The 11,753-nt window shown below is 45.3% G+C and overlaps 1 protein-coding gene across 4 annotated transcripts; it reads right to left on the bottom strand.

Moving 5' to 3' along the window:
• Positions 1–312: 312 nt before the first annotated feature.
• Positions 313–10,875, bottom strand: osmr (oncostatin M receptor). 4 transcript variants are annotated; one of them, XM_028995386.1, is made up of 17 exons: positions 10,643–10,870; positions 10,431–10,576; positions 10,179–10,335; positions 7,934–8,215; positions 7,729–7,852; positions 4,865–5,013; positions 4,639–4,772; positions 4,411–4,558; positions 4,244–4,323; positions 2,799–3,021; positions 2,528–2,725; positions 2,330–2,431; positions 1,940–2,104; positions 1,472–1,624; positions 1,296–1,377; positions 1,060–1,144; positions 313–957 (listed from the first exon to the last, which is right to left on the bottom strand). In XM_028995386.1, exons 1-17 carry the CDS (start codon positions 10,710–10,712, stop codon positions 631–633), a joined length of 2,625 nt encoding a protein of 874 aa, XP_028851219.1. In that variant the 5' UTR covers positions 10,713–10,870; the 3' UTR covers positions 313–630. The 4 variants fall into 4 exon arrangements, with proteins under 4 accessions (XP_028851219.1, XP_028851217.1, XP_028851218.1 ...); XM_028995384.1 differs by having other exon boundaries at positions 10,431–10,871; XM_028995385.1 differs by having other exon boundaries at positions 2,808–3,021; positions 10,431–10,870.
• Between the last annotated feature and the right edge of the window lie 878 nt (positions 10,876–11,753).

Raw genomic sequence — 11,753 nt, 5'->3', positions numbered from 1 at the left:
TTTTTTTTTTTAAATATGCTGCTACTTGTCTGAACTTGTAGAGATTATTTGTGGATCACTGAATCTTTTAACAATGGTGGTCTGTTATGTATTTGTACCATAGGTGAGTGAGAGAGACCAGAAGAGAGACAAAAATATTTATATTTTTCCTTAAGAAAATATTGCAAGCATAATTTAAAATTTTCTTACCCCTCTCCTTTTTTTGCTCAATTTTGTGAATTCCCTTGTATAATGTGTATAGTATGTTTTTGGCCATTGTTGACTTTGAGAAGCATACAAAGGGATATATTATTAAAATGAGGAAGAAAAAAAAACTATCTGCTGTTTATCTTTATTTATTTACAGGAAAGTTGCCACTAAATATGAAATATCTTCATATCTGATTAATAGGAGGCATTTTATTTGTTTGGTTATTACTCAACCTTCACTTGCCTATTTGTTAAAAAAAAATAAAGAAATAAAATTGTTGTCTACTGTAGCTCAGGCCTTTTGTAAAGATAAGATGCCAGACGCAAGGGAGGATGTTGCCAAATCACCCTGCCAAATCATCATTTTTTTAAATTAACGCAAAGACAGTTACATAGAAAAATGTAAATTTCTCTAAATTTCTGTTTTATAATACTCATGTCATCACTTTGCTGTGGATATTGTGGTGATGTAGCCACTGCTGCTTGCCTCTGTCTGGTTTAAACTGGGGGAGGATACAGGGTACTGGGACGTGCTTACTGAGGTCAGGTACGTGAGATTGGCTACGTTCGTCATGTCACTGTTGGTGACTATGGCCCACATGAAAGGAAAAATTTGTGGATCTCCCGGCTCTTCGCAAGGGAGCTGCCGATCGGGATCATCAGGAGAGATGAGGAGTTTTCTCTCAGACTCTGATGGTTTCACGTCCAGGATCTCAATGTCACAGCAGGCGCATTCCTCCACCTGAAGGGCCTTTATCTTCTCACTGGCCTGGAAAAGAAAAGCGCAAACTTTTATCCCCAAAATGTTTTTTGTGTGTCGCTAAATGGCGAATTGGTTATGATTTAAAGGATCTATGTAAAGCCGTCCAACCTCATAAAGGCAGCTGTCCAGCTCAAACTGTTTAACATTTAGGCCCTCTGGAAACCAGTAAATCTCCAACAGGAAATCGCTTATTCTGCGGGAATCACAAAATATGATATTTAGAAGACTGATACGAGAAGATAGAATCATCATCCCTTTGCAACAAACATGGCCCTCGCTAGAAAACTAATTATTTCTACTTGGTTCTGCTACCAATGGTAGAGCTGTGGCGATTCCAAGCTCACATTTTCCAGTAGGACTTCAAGAGCAGGCAACCGCCAAGCAAGGACAGCACTGGAATCAACAACTTTGCCAAGAGCACAACATCTATAGGAGCAAACAGTAGAAGAACGCATATTAGTTCATGATTTCATTCCAATCAAATTTTTAATAATGTATTAAGTGAATTTTTAACACGTACAGTTTAGTGACGTTCTGACAGTCAAGCGGGTCTGGGGGCCTGGGCCCGCTGTTGTCAGCGCTGCTATGTAGAACGTGTAGTCGCTGTTCTCCATCAGATGCGTTAATGTCAGGGATTTTTTCTGAGGGTTGTCCAGTGATATGTTGTAGGAATCTACAAACCAAAAAAAGCTTGTTCGTTTAACACTCAATTTCTCACGATTAAAGTGAAAGTGAAGTGATTGTCATTGTGAAACACTGCAGCAAGGCATACAGTGACACAAAATAATCACCCTTGGTGAGCAGTGGGCAGCCATGACAGGCGCCCGGGAAGCAGTGTGTGGGGACGGTGCTTTGCTCAGTGGCAACCTTCTGATTACGGGGCCGCTTCGTTAACCGCTAGGCACCACTGCCCCACCACTTTGATGGAATGGAATATGATGTCATGATGGAATAATAATAATAGTGTAATGCCTATGAGATTTCTCACTTGAAACAGAATTCCTTGAGTTCCAGTGGCCTTCCTGAACGGTCACAAGGTAGCCGATGATGAAGCCAGGATTCAAGGGATCATCTTCACGGAAACTCCATTCAAGGGTCACAGAAGATGAGGTCACCTTTGCAGGACCGTGCACCACTGGGAACTGTGTAGGAGCTTTGTGTGAAAAAAAGAAAAGCATTAAAAAAGACCTAATTGTTCTGCTGATATGATCTCTGGTTTAGACATCTAAACCTCCCAAAAACTACTAGATACCACACTAGGTTTGGGACCAATAGCTTCAAAAAATAAATGATAATAATTATTTTCTATATATACTCAAATATTCAAATACAAACTCAAGATGTACAGGAAAGGCGCCTCTTCCTCTCCACCACTCACTCTGTTCCTTCAGATAGCCGATATGCATCTCGAGCAGATGGTGTCCATCCTGACCACAGCCGAAGACGCGGAACTTGTATCTCCGGCCGCTGCTGAAATCTTCTGCGAAATGGAAGCATGACTTGCAGTCATACTGCTCACAGGAAACTGTCACAGGGGTCTGGATCTCTGATCCACATGCACACATGGTATGAATACCTGCTCTGAGCAACATGGTGGTGTGACCAGATGGTGCTGTTCTCCATATCAGGTCGCTAGGGCTGCAAGGCTGTGCCGCCGCCCCCTTTTGACACCAGTCCACCATGTACCCACAGGTCGCAGAGGCTACTGCTGTCCACCTCAGCACAAACCCATCTGTGCTGCTGCCTTCAAGCCTCTTCGGGACTAAAGTGTTCTCTGTGGGGATGAAAGAGTTGTTTCAGTGTAACTTACAAAGCGCAATGAACCAGAAGATGAGCAGAAAGAGCACCTCTCACACCTTCTGTGCCACCAGGGGGGATGCGGATACACGAGGGAACAGATGAACCGACCTGAACGATGGCTGAGATCGAAACGTTGCCTCCATGCTGGTCGAGGGGGAACTCTACATGCTTTTCGCTAGGCTTCACCCGTACCTTTACCTGATGGCTGTTCTGAGTCAGCTGGGTCTCATAGGCCTTAATGTGATCATGTGACTCTGGTCCACTGAAGTGCTTTGAAACAACAGGATTGAAAAAAGTGGAACACTGTAACTTCATAATATACATATTTATTTCTTAAGAAATCCACCGCCAATCCCTCTAATATTTACAATTATAGACCAGTCTCTCTCCTACCCCAAGAACAGAGCATCTATAATCAGTTTTCTCCCTACCTTACTCAGAACAACCTTCAGAACCCAAATCAAACCTGCTTTCCACAGAGACTGCTTTTCTGGCTGTTACAGAGAAACTGAATGGTGCTAGATCAGCAAAATTGTCATCAGTGCTAATCTTCCTGGACCTTTCAGCAGCATTTGACAGAGTCAACCACCTCCTGACCATCCTTAAAATTCAGGAATTAGGGGCTCAGCATGGCAGTAAATAGCTTCCTATCTGCAGGATAGATCTTTCCAGGTGACATGGAGGGGGACCACATCTGCACCTAACAAGCTCTCGACTGGTGTTCCTCAGGGCTCAGAATATGGCCCTCTCCTGTTCTCCATTTAAACCAAATTTCTTATCTTGTCATATCTTTGCATGGGGTATCCTATCATTGCTATGCAGATGACAGCCAACACTTCTTTTCTTTTCCACAATCAGATGTAAACTGTCCACCAAAATCCACTCAACCAAAACAAAAACTGAACTTCTGTTTATCCCTGCTGATTCCTCCCCACAACAGGACAATGGACAAAGCTACAATTCTGCAACCATGGACAGTTCTACAGTTGCTATCTTTACCAATGCGCACAACCTTGTCTCACATTTCCAATCTCTCTTGCTCATTTGTCATTCCCTTCACTACAACATTAGGAGGATTCGTCCATTTTTATCAACAAGGGCTAAAGGCTACTGTAACTCACTCCTGGCCGGTCTTTCTCTTTGCGCTATTCAACCTCTTTAGTTGATCCAGAACGCTGCAGCACGACTTGTTTTCAAAGTGTTCCCTCCACTGGCTTCCTTTAGCTGCTCGCATCAGGTTCAAAATTCTTGACTACAAATCCAAGGATGGCTCAGCACCCTCCTACCTCAAATGTCTCGTACACTTTCTATATATAAAAAAAAAAGTTGGGTTCTAAGCTGTTATGTGAATGGTATCTACAGATTGGTCCCTAGTAAACCAAGTGAGTGGTTTCTATGATAGATATTTTAAAACACGTATGTAATATGTAAGTTGTTCTGGATAAGAGCATCTAACAAATGAACTGTGGAGGTCACAGGAATTCCAACATACCGTCTTCCACACAACCACAATGCTGCGGCCGCATGGATGCCCTCTGACAATCCTCCAGACGTCAAGACTTACCAAGGGCTCTGAGTAAATTCAAGGAAAAATAATTAAAGCGCTGAAAGAATGGCACATTTTTTGTGAGGCAACTCCCACAACAGAGGAGAACTCACGGGTAGTGAAGGACTTTGGACTCGTCCACCTCCCCCACTGTCTTCCTGTGATGGCACAATGGACCTTGGCAGAATATTGTGAGCTGGGCTTTAGATTTTCTAGCCTGCCATTGAAATGCATCTCTGATGCTCCATGCTGTTTCACTTCCTGCCAATCGACACCAAACTATTAGAGAGATTCCATAGACACACGCACAACCACAGATCAGTTCGGAAATATACATTTACCATTGTATCACCTCCTGGTTCCAGCTGGATGTGGCACAGCAAATGAACCCCGGAAAAGTTACCTTGTATTTTCCAATGTACCGTGGCATCACCCACCCCTGGGATGATGGACAAATTCTTGGGGACAGGAAAAACTGGGCGGGACACAGAAGAAAACTTGTGAAAAGTCTTGTGAAAAGTGCGGGCAAAGGGTACAAGTGAATCATTTGGTGGAGAACTAATGCACCTATGTCTATGATGTTAAAAGCAATATGCGCCTTCTCTTCCCCCAAGCTGTTCTTGACCAGCAATGTAACTTCATACTCCTTCAGGTGAGGGGAACTCAGGAAGCTGCATGAAGACACTTCACACTTGATGGCTTCAAGACCAGAGCGTCTACACAGAAGAGAGGAGTTGATGGGAGTGTCTGCATGAAGCTGCTTAAAAAACATGGTTGTATCTGTGTTGCCCCTTTTTGGGAATGTAGCAGATGCTTGTTTTAGATCAAGTTGAGTTGACCCTGCAAGCTTTTTTTTCCAACAGGCAAAAGTTACGTGACATATCCTAACATTATAAGTGTAGCCTCTTGTGTCATCGTTGAACAACCAGAGAAACATTTAGTATAATGCAATGTCAGATTTACTTATTATATGGGGCTGTGGTGGCCTCACGGTTAAGGAAGCAGCTCCGTAATCAGAAGGTTGCCGGCTCGAATCCAGATCTGCCAAGGTGCCACTGAGGCGCCACTGAGCAAAGCACCGTCCCCACATACTGCTGCCCGGGCGCCTGTCATGGCTGCTCACTGCTCACCAAGGGTGATGGTTAAAAGTAGAGGACTGTTACATCCCTGGACGTACGCTCCCACGTGTTCTGTGTGTCTGGCTGTGTTTTTTGTCCTGTCTCTTTTTCGGTTGACTTCGAGGGAGGAGTTGAAGCCTACCAGCTCCACCTACCATCTGCCTATTGGTCACCACCACCTATATAAAGAGACTTCGGATGGTGTTCGGGAGGTCCCCAGGGTCTTCTAGGCCCTATACTCTTTTGGGAGGTCTCCAGGGTCCATGGAGATCTGCAAAGATCTCATTTGTGTGTGTTGTTGCTCTGTGTGATAGAGCCTTTGTTGTTAGCCTGTTAGCTGTGTGCCCTTTTTGTTAACTTTTGTGCATGTTTGAGTTATCCCCGCTAGACCATCCCTTCCTTTACTGTACTGATGTTGGTTAACTGTGCTGAGTCTGCTGTTTTATTGTACCTATTAGCTCACTGTAAATAAAAGCACTGTTTGTACTTGTTTGGTTGTGTGTGTAACAGTGGGACGTCCTCCTCTCCACACCCTTGTCGCGTTTCTTAGATCCCTAGACCCCTAGGAACGTGACAAGGACACATTTTGTTGTGTCATCGTGTGCTGTGCTGCAGTGTTTCATAATGACAATCACTTCACTTCATATGTGAAATATGGGAGGGCGTCTGGGATGGCAGGAAGGTGGGATAACATGGGAGATCGTCTTAGCAAAAGGGGGCAGGCAAACTCAAGGTCAATGGCGGGCGAAGGTCGTGGTCACAATGGGAAATGCGTTTAGCGATCGTCGTCACAAGGGGGGCAGGTAAAGTTCTAGGTCGGGGACAGGCAAAGGTCGTGGTCATGGATATTTAATCAGTCGAGCGTGGGGAAATAGGGCTGGCATCTCTGGAAATAAATTCCTCAAAGAGCGGGCAGTGTCTCCTCAATGTCATCTAGCTTTTATACTTGGCACTGCCCGCTCTCACTTCCGTTTCCGGGTTGCCGTCTCCCCGGCTGGTCTGGCACTCTCTGGTGGGCTGGAGGTGTATTGGCCGTGACAGAGAGTACTGTCATGATCTGGACCGGCAGGGGTTACTCCGGATCCGGAGTTCGGACCGGAGTTTCATGTTTGTCTTGTGTAATGTTCCCTGATCGTGTTCACCTGTTGTATATTTATATAATTGTATAAAGCTATCCTGTTCGTGTCTGTTCGCCGTCGGGTCATTGTGCGTGTTTATGTTTCCTTGTCTCGTGAAGTTTGTATTAAACCCCTGTCCTGTGAAATCGTGCGAATGCGTCTTCCTTCATCGCCATGTCCAGCCCACCTGTGACAGAATGACCCGACCATGTGGACGCAGCCGATCTACGCCCCGCGGAGATCCAGGGAACCGTGGATGGTTGGGAGGACGTCTGCCCCACAGATCCACGATCCATGTATGGATGTCCCCTGACGCCGCCGTCTCGTCCGGATTCCAGCAACACACCTCCGGTAATCGCCAGTTCCCCGCCATGATCCACATCATGTTTTATCAGTTCCCCAAGCGTGACAGACTCTCGGCGGCCTACGAAAGCTACCGTGGGGTTGAGAGGATCTCTCCCGCTGTCCATGTTCCCCCTGACGATTCCGGAGGCGGGGAGTACCGACGAATCCGTGCGATCTGACCTCGATGGCCTACGAAAGCTACCGTGGGGTCGAGGAGACCGGTCGCACAGTTCAGGTGCTCCCTGCATTAACCGAGACGAGGGAGGCGGCAAACTTTCCAGCGGGGCGTGCCGGGGACTGACCGGAGTGACTGTGCCTGTGGACAGCGGACAGGATGCCAGTCCCCCACGGACGAGCCGTGCTTTAGCCCGGGCCTGACGCCACCGGTGCAGGACTGGCGCCACTCGACCTTATGGACTTCTTCCCCCTTTCATGGACCGTTTTGTAGGGCACTCCCAGGTGGTAGTGCCTTTGAGGGGGGAGTACTGTCATGATCCGGACCAGCAGGGGTTACTCCGGATCCGGAGTTCGGACCGGAGTTTCGTGTTAATCTTGTGTAATGTTCCCTGATCGTGTTCACCTGGTGTCTATTTATATAATTGTATAAAGCTATCCTTTTCATGTCCATTCACTCCACCAATCATGTCCACTCCAATCCACCTAGTGTACATGCCTTTGGATGGCGGGAGGAAACCAGAGAACCTTGAAGAAACGGGACCTACACGTGGAGAGCATGCAAGCTCGGCATCACACAAGGGCCCAGCCGGGATTCGAACTCTCGGAGGTATGAAGCCACTTCACTTACCGCCATGCGGCCCTGTACAATTTCTCTGTTTTATATTCAACTCACTCCACGTGAAGAGTGTAGCTGCGCCTGTTGTAAAGGTTGGGGGCTCTACCAGGGTCCCATGTGCAGGTGATGTTTCTCAAGTCTTCTGTCTCACAGCTCAAGTTTTGGGGTTTCTGGGGAGGAACTGATGCAAAAGAAGCAACATGTTACACGGGCCACACCCTCACTCACTTCATTCTGGGATGAAAGTGTTTAGAGCACTGACACGTCACAAAGTTCGAGGTGAAATTGTCAATGCCTCTGGAGTCCCTGCATCTGAAGTAAACCCCCAACGTTGAGGTGGCATTGAGGTGGGCCACCGTGATGGCTGCGGCTCTGTCGCTGACTGTGATTAAGGGGTACCGGGTGTTGTTGAACGTGATGTCAGTCACGTGGGTCCCCTTTGGAGCCACACAGCAGAACTGGACGGCAGATGCTTCCAGGAGGATTTCTTCAGAGGGAAACATTTGGACTTTCCCCCACGCCTCTTCTCCACGTTCCCGCACGCCTGCAGGGACAGGGGACTTGTTATCAGTCAGTGTGAAGCCAGTGATTGCCATCCTGTTGCTCTCATCGTGCAAAATATATTGTCATTGTCATGAGTTGGCACGTTTTTGAGGCAGAGTATTTGTCCCAAACTGGTTCCCTTTATTAATACTTCAGGGCCTAGTCGCAGGCTGTCCTGCTATCAGTTAATCAGATACCCAGAATGCCGTTCATCAGTGGCCAGTCTCACAACCAGGCACACTGTTGACCTGACCAGACCTGCTTTAGATGTACAGGGAGTGCAGAATTATTAGGCAAATGAGTATTTTGTCCACATCATCCTCTTCATGCATGTTGTCTTACTCCAAGCTGTATAGGCTCGAAAGCCTACTACCAATTAAGCATATTAGGTGATGTGCATCTCTGTAATGAGAAGGGGTGTGGTCTAATGACATCAACACCCTATATCAGGTGTGCATAATTATTAGGCAACTTCCTTTTCTTTGGCAAAATGGGTCAAAAGAAGGACTTGACAGGCTCAGAAAAGTCAAAAATAGTGAGATATCTTGCAGAGGGATGCAGCACTCTTAAAATTGCAAAGCTTCTGAAGCGTGATCATCGAACAATCAAGCGTTTCATTCAAAATAGTCAACAGGGTCACAAGAAGCATGTGGAAAAACCAAGGTGCAAAATAACTGCTCATGAACTGAGAAAAGTCAAGCGTGCAGCTGCCAAGATGCCACTTGCCACCAGTTTGGCCATATTTCAGAGCTGCAACATCACTGGAGTCCCCAAAAGCACAAGGTGTGCAATACTCAGAGACATGACCAAGGTAAGAAAGGCTGAAAGACGACCACCACTGAACAAGACACACAAGCTGAAATGCCAAGACTGGGCCAAGAAATATCTCAAGACTGATTTTTCTAAGGTTTTATGGACTGATGAAATGAGAGTGAGTCTTGATGGGCCAGATGGATGGGCCCGTGGCTGGATTGTAAAGGGCAGAGAGCTCCAGTCCAACTCAGGCACCAGCGAGGTGGAGGTGGAGTACTGGTTTGGGCTGGTATCATCAAAGATGAGCTTGTGGGGCCTTTTCGGGTTGAGGATGGAATCAAGCTCAACTCCCAGTCCTACTGCCAGTTTCTGGAAAACACCTTCTTCAAGCAGTGGTCTGCATCCTTCAAGAAAAACATGATTTTCATGCAGGACAATGCTCCATCACACGCGTCCAAGTACTCCACAGCGTGGCTGGCAAGAAAGGGAATAAAAGAAGAAAAACTAATGACATGGCCTCCTGGTTCACCTGATCTGAACCCCATTGAGAACCTGTGGTCCATCATCAAATGTGAGATTTACAAGGAGGGAAAACCGTACACCTCTCTGAACAGTGTCTGGGAGGCTGTGGTTGCTGCTGCACGCAATGTTGATGGTGAACAGATCAAAACACTGACAGAATCCATGGATCGCAGGCCTTGCCATCCTTGCAAAGAAAGGGGGCTATATTGATCGCTGATTTGTTTTTGTTTTGTTTTTGAATGTCAGAAATGTATATTTGTGAATGTGGAGATGTTATATCGGTTTCACTGGTAAAAATAAATAATTGAAATGGGTATATATTTGTTTTTTGTTAAGTTGCCTAATAATTATGCACAGTAATAGTCACCTGCACACACAGATATCACCCCCTAAAATAGCTAAAAATAAAAACCAACTAAAAACTACTTCCAAAAACATTCAACTTTGATATTAATGAGTTTTTGGGGTTCATTGAGAACATGGTTGTTCAGTAATAAAATTATTCCTCAAAAATACAACTTGCCTAATAATTCTGCACTGCAAGTTTTCCGAAGTTTGGTAATCATCATGCCTAGAAAAGCGCTGTAGTAATATCATCATTATTATTAGCATTACATTAGAATACATTACATTCTATTCAGTCGGAAAAACATTTTATCAAACTATTGCTATACTATTTTATTTCTTACCAAAGTGTATTTTCCACGGACTCCAGCTGCTGGCGCATGAAGAGTTGTAGAAAGTCCTTATTCTGACAAAGTGGTTCGCGCACTTCAGGGGCATCCTGCTGGAGGTCCACGTCCACGCGTACGCCGCTCCAAACCCCACTACGCGGCTTACGTTCCTCTGCAACGTGGAACGACTTTTTCGCTTTAGTCGCTGAAAGTGTTAACGAGCTCAACAGTCCATTTTTTAAATATATTTTATTTATAGATGCACACCCGGTCCACGATGTTGCTGGGGTCCGGGCGCGCGACCTGGATTTCGAAGGTCCGAGCCACAGCCGGACTGGACCACGTGACCACGAGCCGCCAGCTGCCGCGCGCGTCCAGGCTCCGAACCAGCGGCGAGGACGCGCCCGGTTCCGCTGAGGGGGGACGTCCATGAAGGACTCGTTTCTGCAACTGTCGCGGAGAGATGGAAATATTCTTACCGTCAGTGCAGCATCCGTTTCCATGGCGACTGAGGAAGAGGAGAAAAACCGCGCGCCACACGTTTTGCATATTATACTAGTAATAATAATAATAATACTAATATGAATACTAATACTAATAATAATTGCGGTGCTGCCTGTCTTATTGCGGTCCTCTGGTAAAATCCTTGCTCACTCTCGTTTCATCATATTCTAGATTTCCGGCTTTGTGGTTTTAAGATGGAGACTAAATATTGCAGCAGTTCCCGTTACAAAACGAGGAAATGAATTAAAAAAAGAAAAACGCAAAAATAAACATACATTTATATACGTGGAGGTCACATACAGCGTGACACTTTATTAGCCAAAAATACATGAAAGCGAATGCATTTTTATATTGTGGTATGTCTGTAATTATACAACTGCCAAAATTGAATAATAAAGTAAATAACAAAACGTGTCATTAATTATTTATCATGGAAAATTAAAACAAAATGAATTATTATGGCATGAATGGAAGGAACTGGAGGTAATTTAATTTGGGCACATTCAGCTCATCATGAAGAACTTGTATCTGTCAGTCTGACCCATCATATTAAATGGGGCGGGGCTGAATCTGTTCATGGGTGATTTTGATGGACATTGTGAGGATCTGAATTTGATGTATTAAGGTAGATGGAGTTATTTCAGTACTTTCTGACCATACATTCTGGCCATACAATTCTTTGCCCTACATCCAGGACCAGGAAAAATCATCACAGATCCCTCACACTCTGGACACAAGGTCCAGCAGACACAGGAATATCAGCGGAACTGTCACACGGCTAAACACCTACAGCATTGCAACGGCACTTTATGTACACTTGTGATGTTATTTGTAATCTCTGTATTTATCTGTATATACGATTTATACTATATATAGTTATCACTTTATGTTGTTGTGCTTGAGAGAAACCGGAATCAAATTCCTTGCATGTGTTGGCACATATACTTGGCCAATAAACTCGATTCTGATATGTATGTTCCATGTTGGAAAGGACACAGCTAGGTCAGAGGTTAACCCCGCCTACTTATTTTGATGGTCAGACTGACAGATCATTCATGATGCGCTGAATGTGCCCAAAATTAAATT

Source organism: Denticeps clupeoides, chromosome 11, assembly GCF_900700375.1.
Source record: "Denticeps clupeoides chromosome 11, fDenClu1.1, whole genome shotgun sequence".
Lineage (NCBI taxonomy): Eukaryota > Metazoa > Chordata > Actinopteri > Clupeiformes > Denticipitidae > Denticeps > Denticeps clupeoides.
Note: the sequence above shows the minus strand (reverse complement) of the source record. Positions and strands in the feature narration are given on the sequence as shown.